This window comes from Olea europaea, chromosome 14, assembly GCF_002742605.1.
Source record: "Olea europaea var. sylvestris chromosome 14, O_europaea_v1, whole genome shotgun sequence".
Classification (NCBI taxonomy): domain Eukaryota; kingdom Viridiplantae; phylum Streptophyta; class Magnoliopsida; order Lamiales; family Oleaceae; genus Olea; species Olea europaea.
In genome coordinates this window covers 12,165,405-12,177,260 of record NC_036250.1, presented here as the reverse complement: position 1 = coordinate 12,177,260, position 11,856 = coordinate 12,165,405, and the positions used below count along the sequence as shown (strand labels likewise).

General features: G+C 33.7%; 2 protein-coding genes across 6 annotated transcripts in view; one reads left to right on the top strand and one right to left on the bottom strand.

The window, feature by feature from the left end:
• LOC111409195 (translation initiation factor eIF-2B subunit delta-like) overlaps positions 1 to 7,988 on the bottom strand; it is a 13,933-nt gene extending 5,945 nt beyond the window's left edge. For 2 of the 5 annotated variants that reach the window (XR_002705457.1, XM_023039184.1), the window contains exons 1-2: positions 7,527 to 7,988; positions 7,278 to 7,409 (exon numbers count right to left, since the gene is read on the bottom strand). Coding sequence is in view for 3 of the 5 variants with exons in the window: in XM_023039184.1 (XP_022894952.1) it covers positions 7,278 to 7,409; positions 7,527 to 7,926 (532 nt within the window). In the remaining 2 variants the exon portion in view is untranslated. Of the gene's footprint in view, positions 1 to 3,965; positions 4,156 to 4,781; positions 4,837 to 4,913; positions 5,011 to 5,100; positions 5,846 to 6,095; positions 6,597 to 7,277; positions 7,410 to 7,526 lie in introns of those variants that run through there. The other 3 variants (XR_002705456.1, XM_023039183.1, XM_023039185.1) reach the window with 3 other exon arrangements.
• Positions 118 to 3,978, top strand: LOC111409197 (probable transmembrane ascorbate ferrireductase 2). Its single transcript, XM_023039188.1, has 4 exons — positions 118 to 384; positions 629 to 677; positions 3,341 to 3,540; positions 3,637 to 3,978. The coding sequence occupies exons 1-4, from the start codon at positions 241 to 243 to the stop codon at positions 3,940 to 3,942; spliced, it is 699 nt and encodes a 232-aa protein (XP_022894956.1). The 5' UTR covers positions 118 to 240; the 3' UTR covers positions 3,943 to 3,978.
• Positions 7,989 to 11,856: the final 3,868 nt, after the last annotated feature.

The following is an 11,856-nucleotide window of genomic DNA, read 5'->3' as shown; positions in this document are numbered from 1 at the left end:
AAAAAATCACTATTTCAAAACTAATTAAAAAAAAACTCATTTTAATTGTTGTCAACTGCTATCATCATTTATAATAAATAGCATTATTATTATTCTTATTCATTGCTGTTCTAAGAATTATTTTCTTTTATTAAGAGAGATCTGAATATAAATGCAAAACGGACCCTCAACATTAATCTCGCTAATACAGTTTCTTATCTCAATTAATTAATAGTAGTTTTTTTCTCTCAAAATTTCCCAATGACAGTACCGGAGGTTCGGTTTCCGATATTGGCGGTGGTGAGGATAATAGGAATCGCAGTAATGGCGTTGGTTCTAACATGGACTGTGCATTATAGGGGAGGCTTAGCTCTGATTTCCGACAACAAAGCTCTTATTTTCAATGTACTCTCCCCTTATTTTGTTTAATTTTTACTTACTCCTTATTTTCTCGAATTAATTCGTTTATGTTGGTTAACGTTGAAATGAAAGCGTTGAACGCTTAAAAATTGGTGGCGATTTTGTTACAGGAGGGTTAATTTGAATAAATAAGTTTATTTCTTTGATGGTTAGATGTTGTAGATCATTAGACTTTGGACTTATTTTGACTTGTGATTGAAATTGATCATCTGTACTGTGAATTGTGTAGGTCCATCCTGTATTAATGGTGATTGGTCTTGTACTTCTGAATGGTGAAGGTAAGGATACACATAATTCAATTCACATTATATGTTATTAATGTTGAATTAAAACATTCTGGACAATGATCGTAGAAAAAATTGACAGTCTGTCCCATTAATATTTAATAGCATTTTTCTATTGAAATTTATTAATAGCACTTTGATGCTGCGGAGTAATGCGGAAGATGATTAACACTCCAAACACTCGATGATTCAATAGAATATCAAGGATTTGTCCATCAAATACTGAATAATTGGAAGAATTGAGAAACTTTCAAATTTTCTGTAATAAATACCTAAGTTACAACAAAACTAATTCTAGCTTTTAAAGGAAAATAAGAAGTCCTAAATTACAAACTTTAGGAAATTAATGTAAACAAGCAAATAAATAAATAAATATTTTCTCCTGAATTATAGAAGTCCCAATTTGACAGCTTAAATGATGTATTTTGGCCATAAAACCAGAGGGTTTTGAAAGTCCCCGAGTCCAGCTCATTGCTCGTTTCTGCCCAGAAAAATGATATTATTCATCAAGTTTCGACGTGTTGACTCACATCCAATTGCATCACATTTTCTATTGGAGATTACTAGGTAAGATTATTTTATATGTTGTCCTATATCCATAATGTGTGACAAACACGTCCATAGGTGCCATAACCAATACCCATTGTCCCATCCCCTTTTCTATTTCTGTTTCTACTATTTTATTAAATCAAAACCAAAAAGTTCCACTAATTTGTTCTGTTTCTTTGTTTCTATCTATTATTTATGGCTATGAAAAAATAGAAAATGGTGCAGATGTTTTATAGCTGCATTAAACCAACAGCGTCAAGTTTTCATATATAACTTCCAAATTTCTTTGTTTCTTATTTTGTGGATTATTGAGATGAAGGCATTGACAGCTTCAAGTTATGGCTTATCTCTGTGTACTTTGTTCTAAAAATTACGATTCCCTTCCTTTTAAGTGATAATTTGTTTGGTGAGCTATGTATGTAGAAGTCTTCAGATGCATGGTAGCAAAAGCGATGGAGATGAATGTTGAATAATTCATTTGGAGATTATTTTCTTTAATTAATTAGAATTCTTGTTTATTGACATTGCTTTGAGTTCTAATTAGATTATAATTAAACACTTCAATGTGCTCATTTTTAGGGTTTATTGTTTTTTTGTATTTATACCGTTTATCGAGTGCGTATAATGTTTTTGTGATCTCGTATTTGGTATCGTTTGCACTTCTGCCTGCATCAAACGGCCTTAGCTTAGACTAAAGCAACTTTGCTGCACTATTATGTGAGTCAATGATACCTTGATCAAAATGGATTTTTGTGGACATTATATTTTATGGTACGAGGATACAAGCTGGTTACAATTTTTATTATATAGAAGCCTTAAGGCGCTCGCAAAACAGTACAGTGAAGTACAAATAGTTTTGATCATATCCAAATATTGCACTTGTGTTGCTCAGGAACAGAAGTTTGGTAATCTAAACAATTGCTCCTTTCAATTTTACTCGCTCTTCTAAAATATAATATCTACTTCTAATTTTGATTGCCTACATGGTGCTTGTTTCAAACACCTACTTCTCAAAATCATTGAATAGACCTCTCAGTGGAAATTGAAACCCAGATGAAGAAGTTGTTTCAAAATCTTTGAACGGTCCAAAGGGCCTTGAAGTCAGCCTGGAGGGAGTATTTTCTGGAGAGAATGAACGGTAAAATGTAAAATAAAATTTCTACTTGGATCATCAGCATCTATATCTTGTTCTCTTTTTTTCTTTTTTTGATAACCATAGGTGCCCGGGCCAATTTACGCGCACTTCGACTAATCTCACGGGACCTTGAAGTTTACAGTCGAGTAGTCACTTTAGTGGCCCTGAGGGGACTCGAACTAATGACCATTGGGGAGCAAATCCAACTATATCTTGTTCTCTTAAATTTACTTGTAAAAGTATTTCAACGTGCATTAACCATTGATTGCATGACAACGCTGATTATTTCTGCAACTGGCTCTATAATATTGGAAGAACTAGTTTATGGAAATTTGGTAGTCTTGTACAGGTATACTTTCATGCAAGTAATATTACGTCTGAAACTTGTTTTCCAATTGTACCCACCAATTTTCTCCCGTTTGAAGCACTGCAGGAGCCACTTGCTCTAACTGATTTTCACCCTTACCAGTGTGATTTTTAAGTTGCCCCCAGGGCACATCTCCAAGTTGTAAAAGAGGAGGGTGGAGAAATCCAACTTTACTTTAGGCTGCTGCGTCAGGGGTTCGAATCCTGAAATATGGATTTGACTCTTGGGTAAGTGCAAGTGTACAAGCAGCCTTCCACCATGTACCCTTGGAGGCATAACCTGCGATTTATCTCCCTCACGATACTCCAGAGCAGGGGTAGTGGGGGACCCTTAAAGTTAGGGTTTAACCTTTAAGTGTGATTTTTAAGTTATCTATGGTCATGCCCAAGGGCATACAAGCAGATTTCCCTTTTCTGTCAATGAAAAACCCTTTCCCAAACTGCACAAGCTTTGGGAATAACACCATTCATTGGTCTGGGATCAACTATTTTTATGCTTCTCATTTGTTTGTGTATTGTCAGATCTGTCCATTACACCCATCATCATTACCTGTTTGCTGGCATTCTCAGAATTATGTTTATAATTGCTTGTTATGGATTTCTGTAGCCATGCTGGCCTACAAGTCTGTCTCAGGAACAAAAAACTTCAAAAAATCAATTCATCTGTGTTTGCAATTCTTGGCATTCTGTTTGAGCGTAATTGGAGTATGGGCTGCTTTGAAGTTTCACAATGACAAAGGCGTCGACAATTTCTATAGCCTCCACTCATGGCTTGGACTAGCCTGCCTTTTTTTGTTCGGAATTCAGGTATGGTCTTTTAATCCTTCCCTCCAAGGCTCCAACAAATTCTCTAGTATTTTCTCAGGTTCCATCAATTAATTTTGTCAATAATTTCTTTCGCAGTGGGCTGCTGGATTTGTAACCTTTTGGTATCCCGGTGGTTCAAGGAACAGTAGAGCTAGTCTGCTGCCTTGGCATGTATTTTTTGGTGCGTATATTTATGCTCTAGCTGTCGCTACTTGCACCACTGGTTTCTTAGAGAAAGCAACGTTTCTTCAAACACACAACATAATAGCACGATATTCATCTGAGGCATTGTTGGTGAACTCTCTTGGTATGTTGATAGTTGTTTTGGGTGGTTTTGCAATTCTTGCTGTCATATCTCCTGTGTCTGACAAAGGTGACATTCTCAGAGAATCCATAGAATAGTTTCACTTTTGTAGACAGAGATGTGAAGAGATTGTATTGACGGATTTATAGAAAAACCAAATGAAATTTGCGTTTCTATATAAGATTTCGATTACATATATTACATATTTCAACTTTCATGAGCAAAGCCAGCATAGACTGTATTTTACATCTCTAAATCAATAAGTGTTCACCGTACTCTTGAACAATAACAGGAACACTTGTTGGAGGGATCTACACATTGCAACAAACATATAACATTACATAACACACGAAACAAGTTATCCAAAGTAACTACAGAAACTCTCTCTCAAGAGGGGCTTCAATAAATTTAATTAATTTTATTTCAGTGATGCAAAAAGAGCTCCAAGATATTGGTCGAAGAAAAAAGAGTATGATAAATTAAGTTCTAAAATGAAAATAAAATCATCTTATAAACATGCATAGTTAAGAACATATTAATCGAGCAAAAGAACTGGTTAAAATGAGTTACGGAGAACGAGATCGAGTTAAAATGAATAATTTGTAACTTATTCACTGATCTATGAGCTCGTCAAAGTCGTATTGTACCCTGAGTAGACCACCATCCTTAGTGTGTCGAGTACGCAGTGACTTGACTCACTACTTCGGCTAATGACTATTTTTAGTAACAGTAAATAGTCTTTTGACATACAATGATCATAGTTTCAAGGTTGAAGGATGGCAAGTAAGGAACATGATCACAATAATTCTATATACAACAGTAAAGAAGCAAACTCATGATCCACTCTAGGATTACTTCTACTGAATTTTTTAGGCATATTCATTGCTAAATCTACTGGTAGAATATGATCATTTATATGAACCTTGCTTCAACTTACCATGCCATATTCTGTGATGATCATTGAAATGTAGTCCGAAGGTGTTGCATCGTAACTGTTACAGTGGAAAATCGAAAACTTTAGCTTGCAATACAAGGTCAAATACTACGGAATCTTAAAAATAAAACTTACATCAGATTCAAAAGTTGAAGATTTTGGATACTGGCCCAATCATTCAAATATTTGATATCCTCCTTACCAGAAACCCTTGCAATATCATCAGGGTCACCTGTAATAATGTGAGACCAGCCGAAAATGTTATAAACAGGATACACATATCTAATGGGGATATTACAAAATGAAAATTAAGAATTCTCACCAAGTTCATTAAAGCAAATTGAATCAAGTTGAACCCTTTTATGAAACTTATATGCTTCACAACATACCAAGACTGGAACATGGAACTGATGGGCAACCATAGCAACAGATGCATTGCCAACCCTTGAATAAACCGTTCCATTAGACAACACCGATGAAGCACCCAAAAATACTCGTGTTACTTCATGCATTATATAGGAAATACCATTTAAATGGGTGTATGTACAACTAATACCCTTTCCCAGCAACCTACGAAGTAACATCCTCCCTTCAAGCTTTGGACGTGAATCCACAATCACAACTCGGAACTGTTTGCCAAGCTCTTGGGCACATAAGAATATCATTTCGACAACAGATGATGACCCATGTATGAGAAGAACATCACCATCCCTAATCTTTGTTACAGCATGCCTCGCGATTACTTTTTCTGCAAGAATTATCTTCTCATTTATAAAGCGATCGATATCTGAGAGAAGGCTCGCTTTTGCTTCTGACTCGGACATGGTCGAAGGTAATTCAGAAATTTTGTGTTTAAGAAAACTAATTGCATTCCCCATGCTAATTGAAAGGGGCCTGCATTGAATCAGAAATGAGACGTAACCATTTATCTTTGTAGGGAGGTCCCTTGTAAGTTCTTTCTCCATTGGAGTAAAGTAATCTTTGATTGACTCTTGAAATGCCTGAAGCATTGCAATACAGCGGGCATTTCCACCAGATATATCCCCAGTCAAAAACCTCAGCCCAACCTGACAACAAATAAACCCCATAATCAGGATAAAGTGTACGAGGAGATAGAGATTATCTGCAGCAGCTTTCCACCACATGATCCCAGATGAGATCTCATGTGCAACCCATGAATTTAATAGTTGAAACCAGATTATATGACCATATAAATAGTTGTAACAATATGCCTTCAGAGGGGTTCTTACTCCAATCGTAAGGATTTGAGTTAATAAATGTTACTGAGGGAAAACAAATAATTATCTAAGTATCTACCGCATAAATTGCAGGATGGACTGTGTCAAGCTGAAAGAACTTTGATTCAAGGTCAAGAAGCTGAGTTCCATGTTCATATTGAGGTAGATGTCTAAATAGTTCAACTCTGTTCTTGGATTCAGTTTGTTTCACCACAGACCGTTTCTTTGCCTTCTCAACTTGGTCCTCATCATCAAACTGCATACGTGGATGAGGGATATCTTTCTTCCTATCTTTATCTGTTTGACGATCACCACCTTTCTTCTCAGAAGCTGCAACTGAGGAGCTGTCTTTCTTTCGGGGAGGAGCCTTTGCAACCTTTTTGGTATTTGCATTGGCTGAATTGACCACTGCAGAAGCAGCAGCAGACTTCTTACTTCCACCAGCTGGATAAATAAAGTATTGACCATCCGTGAGATGAACAGATCATCAAAGTATATGACAGAATACAATTGGATTCCAAAAACATGAAGATATTAATCAGAACAAACGCCTTGAGATACTATTTTGCCACCATTTACCCTGAAAGTAAAGAAGAAGACATAGGCAACTTATTGATGCTGAGGAAATGGAGTTTAGCAAGTGAACATCACAGAATCCGTTCATGTATCAACTAAACATGGTAGCAACGAATCTTCTATTATTGGTTTGAATAGCAAGACCGCATCCCTTAATGCCCGAAAAGATGCAGGACATGTCTTGCAAAAGCAATTATGCAAGGGTAACAGTAAAGCAATTAAAAATGTGGAAAAAATAGAAAAGCCAATGAAATGAAGACTTGATGTCGCTGAAATTCATGAAAATCAAGAACTTGTTGACACCATGTAGCACCATAATACACAAACGAAAATGAGTACACGCCCATATGTTATACAAAATAGTTATATGGAAAATGAAGTATTCGAACAACATTCATTTATAATCAGTATTTCTTGGAATGATCAGCTTTCTTACAAAATGTAGGCAAGTTTACGACCAGACACATGCTATTCATAAAAAGCACCAAATTTCAGATCACTATACTAACAAGTAAAGAAAATCACACAAAGCAAGATTGTGGCTCCGGGAAGTTAAATAATGGAGTACACAATACAGGTCAACTCAAAAATTATATAAGAAGCACAGTTAGAAAAAATAATAATAATAATAATAATAATAATAAATAAATAAATAAATAATCTGTAAACAAGTGAAAAAAATCACCATTAGCAGCAGCTTTGGCGGTTCGCTGAGCCTCCTGAAGAGCACGTCGTTCAGACTTGGTCGTTTTCTCCTTTTTCGGCTTTGAACTAGCTGGCGGTTGCTCCTTCTGCGCCTCCATAGGCGGCCCTTCATCTAACAAATCACCAAGTTACAGAATCAAACCCAAAAGTCAATTAAACTCACTTAAAAATAAAAAGAAGCAGAGAAATATTTAAAAAGGAAAACAAAAATGATAAATGAAAATCTAACTTGTAATGACAGGGGTCAATCCACTGGCGGCATGAGTATTCTGTTTCAAGGCGGCTTTACCGGAATTCTCATTGAGGACCCAGCCGGTGTCTTTGGAGAAGTTGTCCTCAGAGAAGTCTTCAGTTGCAGAAGGGGATGAAAATTCCGAGGGGTTATAGCTGCCAACGGGGAGGAAGGAGTCGGCGGCGATGAGGGGGGAAAGTGGGGCGTTGTCGGAGGAGAGGTGTCGCGGCGGAGGGATCATGACGGGGGACAAGGAGTAGCCGGCGACCGGAGGGGAAAGAGTGGTCTGCCGTGGCGGACTCGACATAGATTCATCGGGTGGGCCCACTGGTGCGAAGAACCCGACATGCCGGACTTTCGGGTCGGTTACAGTTCGGGGCAGCCGGCGAGGGTCCATTTTGAAGGGTATTATTTATGGGGAAAATTTGGCCAAATAGCCAGGTATACAATGATTTTGGACAAATGGCTTTTGACCCAGAACTAAATAAAATATAATAATTTAAAAGGTTTTAATTGATAAAAAGATAAAATTGCCATTCAGTTTTTAATTCAAAAATTACCCAAATTTCCCCTCAATTTTACCCGTTTCTTCAGTAAAACCATATTCTCCCAATTTCAAAACTTAAGGGGCTTTCATTTAAAAAGCCTAGTCAAACAAAACATTAATTTAAAAAGTCCACAAACTAAGTTTTTTTGGATAAAAGGCCTAAAGATATGGAAAATGCTAATTATATTATCACTACGAATTTTAATTATTACACCACAATTAAAGTATATTTTTAGTTAAATTTACAATTATACTACAAATTCAATAAAAATAAAAAAATTGAAAAAGAACATAATATAATATTATGGTGTACTTATCACCAATATTAATCCTCATTTTCTCAAACTTTCCCCTCATTTATTTCATCGCAATTGAAATCAGAAGATCGATGAAGAATACCATGCCATAATAAATTGAATATTTGTCACGAATAATTAATATGTCCAAAAGGATTTTTTGAAGTTGTCCGTAATTTGTTTGTGTTTCCATTTTCATTCGAAAAATGAAATTTTAATTATTCGCAATTTCATTTTTTAATATTGGAAGTCTATTTTGGAAACACTTTTAAGTGGAAAATTAAGAAATTTTATCGATAACAAATTTATAATTTCATGGATAAAAAGGTTTTAATAATTTATCGGACAGATTTAAAACCCAACTTGAGGAAGCATTTATGACTTATTTTTGATAAACTGGACATGTTTCAGAAATTGAATAATAGATATAAATTTAATATTCGATTTATTTATATTTGGTCAGTAGTAAAGTATTGTGTATACTCATATATATTAACATAATCATCATTTTCCTAACATTTAGGACAAATAAATTGAATTATGATAGGTTATAAAAAATAAATTTAATTTATTACAATCATATAAAAAATACAATATAACAATAAAAACTTCTTGTAGACTAAGAACAACTTTCGAAAATTCATATACCTCATAAACAAAAATCTATGAAAACTAACACACCTACATATACACAAATTTATTTACAGTTTATCTATATACATGCAGTTCATGGTAATGAGTAGTGTATCATGTGTATGTCCCATATGATGAATGTAAGCAATTCATGAAATTATAGTGAGTATATATACGCAATTCATCAAATTTGTATTAAAACGATATGAATATCGTTACTTTATTTGTGATTTTGATACATAACAATATTATTAATGTTTCAATACAAGTTTGACGACGTTGATATCATTTTAGCTTAAATCATAACTAAAACTACATACATATCGTTTCAGTTAAAATAAAACAACAATTATATCGTTTATTCTAAAAATAACGATTCTATCGTCCATGATCACCAGACATACATTTGACATATGTAGGATGATCAAAATAGGTAATCAAGTGGATTCGATTTCCCTCGAATGAAACTATGAGAACATTTTTGTTCTCTTTATAATACCACTTTCAAACTATTTTGACAGAAAGTATTTTCGTTCGTTCTTTTTAATTCATTCGAGTGGTATTAGTCCACATAATGACCCTTTTCGATTGTTGTACGTATGCTGAAGGCATAACAGATGGTTGTGAACGGTCGAATCTTTATATTTAACTAGAACGATATAAGTATCGTTTTATATGAAAATCAACAATATCTATGCGTTATCATTTTGATTTGAATTGAAATGATTTCAAACTCATTAATTTTGTACTATAATAATTTGGATGTCGTTGTCTTATTTTGTGGGTTTAATACATAACGATACTATTATCATTTCAGTAGAATTTTGATAACATTGATATCGCTTTAGTTTTAACCTTAACTAAAACGATAAATAAAAATGATAATTATAAAAATGAAGATTCGTTCGTCCACGGTCACCAGACATATTTGTCGTACATAGGGTGATAAAATAAGTTATTAAGTGAGTTCGATCTCATTTAACAGAAGATAGTATCTCCATTCGCTCTATCTGAGCCATTCGAGTGCTATAAATCCACTTGATGTCTTCTTTCGGTCATCATATATCGTTCTAATTATTATTTAAACTGTAATGATTTCAAACTCGTTAAATTTGAAAAGAAACGATGCGTATATCGTTCTAGTTATTATTTTGTGCCTAAAGAAAATTTCAAAGTCATTATTAGAATAATAATATTTTATACTAGAACGATATCAACTACTTTATGTGTCACTGGAACGAAGTGTATATCGTTACATGAATATACACAATGTTCACATTCTAGACATGTACAATACATAAACTTGAAAATTATAAAAAGTCACGAAAATATGTAAATTTCAATTATATTTAATATCGTAATTATAATGTTTTAATGTAACTACTCCTAAAACGATATGTATGACATTATAGTTACGATTGAATGGAACGATATCATTGTCGTCGAAAATTGTATTGAAACAACATAAACATTGTTTACTTATTTCATAACATGCGCCTAAACCTGTTAAACAGTGAAACAATGTGTGTTCGATATCGAAACAATATATAGATCGATTTTTGTATTTTAGGAACGAGTTCAATGTAGTTATACAAATTAGTTAAGCAGAGTGTATTCGATGCTAAAACGATATCGAAGTCGTTTTATACTTCAGGAACGATTTCAATGTCATTATGCAAATCAGTGAAACAGTGTCAACAGCTCATTTTCATTCCACATTTTTATTAAGTTGATAAGTTATATTTTACGATTTCTTCAAACTACAATATTTTGGTGATGGCTTATTCGAATCGACTTTTTCTCGAGTCAAATAGTTCTCATTAATTACAAGTTTTAAAATGAGTCCAATATTGATATTCGATATACTACATCACTTTTTATTAAAATCTAATTATTAGACTCTAAATAAAATAAAAAATTTAAAAATATTTTTTTGTCCATTTTTTTTTCAAAATATAACGATAAAATTTATTTTAAAAATTTTCGTGTCTTATAATAGGTGTCTAATGAATAAATGATTCAGTAATTATTTTCGACTAGTTGCTAAGTTGTGGACAATGTTAAAACTTTAAATGCATCGGAGATCAATTAAGGAGAACAGATGGCCTTAAACTTTAAAAGAAGTGTTGAAATTTTAAGGAGAAGATGATTTTGAAGGGAAAGATTTTTTTGATTTAAAGGAAGAGAAGACTGTGTGTTAAAACATATATGCATAGTTATTAGAGTCAACCCAATGATCGACTCGAAAAAATCACCGGGTCAATGGTTCAACCGGTGGGTTATTGTTAAATTTTAATTTTGAAGTGAAAAGGAAAAAATTTTTTGAAATGTAATATATATATATATATATATATATCTTTTTTTTTTTTTTTTTGCTCACAAAAAACAAAGGACTATGACTTGTCATGATGGTTGTGGAGTTAAAATATTTTCTTGCACCCAAGGTTCAAGTCGCGACTCCAACAAATTTAGAAAAAAACTCCAATCTCTTATTCATTTTTGTTATACAAGTTAAAGGTAAAGAAGTCTTTTGACACTTTTAAATAATTAAAGCTCCTTTTATTTTTATAATTTTGGTCAAAGGCCAATTGAACAAAATGTACTTTAGTGGTGGCCATCTCAACTCATTTCCCAAAACTTAACGTCTACATTTTTCCTCTTTTTCATCTCTCGTACTACAACGGTCGAATCGAAAGCAAATCAAAGGTACAACTTGCTTCAACCGGAATTCCTCTCTTTACTATCCCTCATCATATTCTCCTACTTCAAACTGTGCTAGACATGGCTTTTTAGATTCCCTTGAAGAAAGGTTACCTCAATTTTTTACTCTTTATTATCAATATCATTTTCT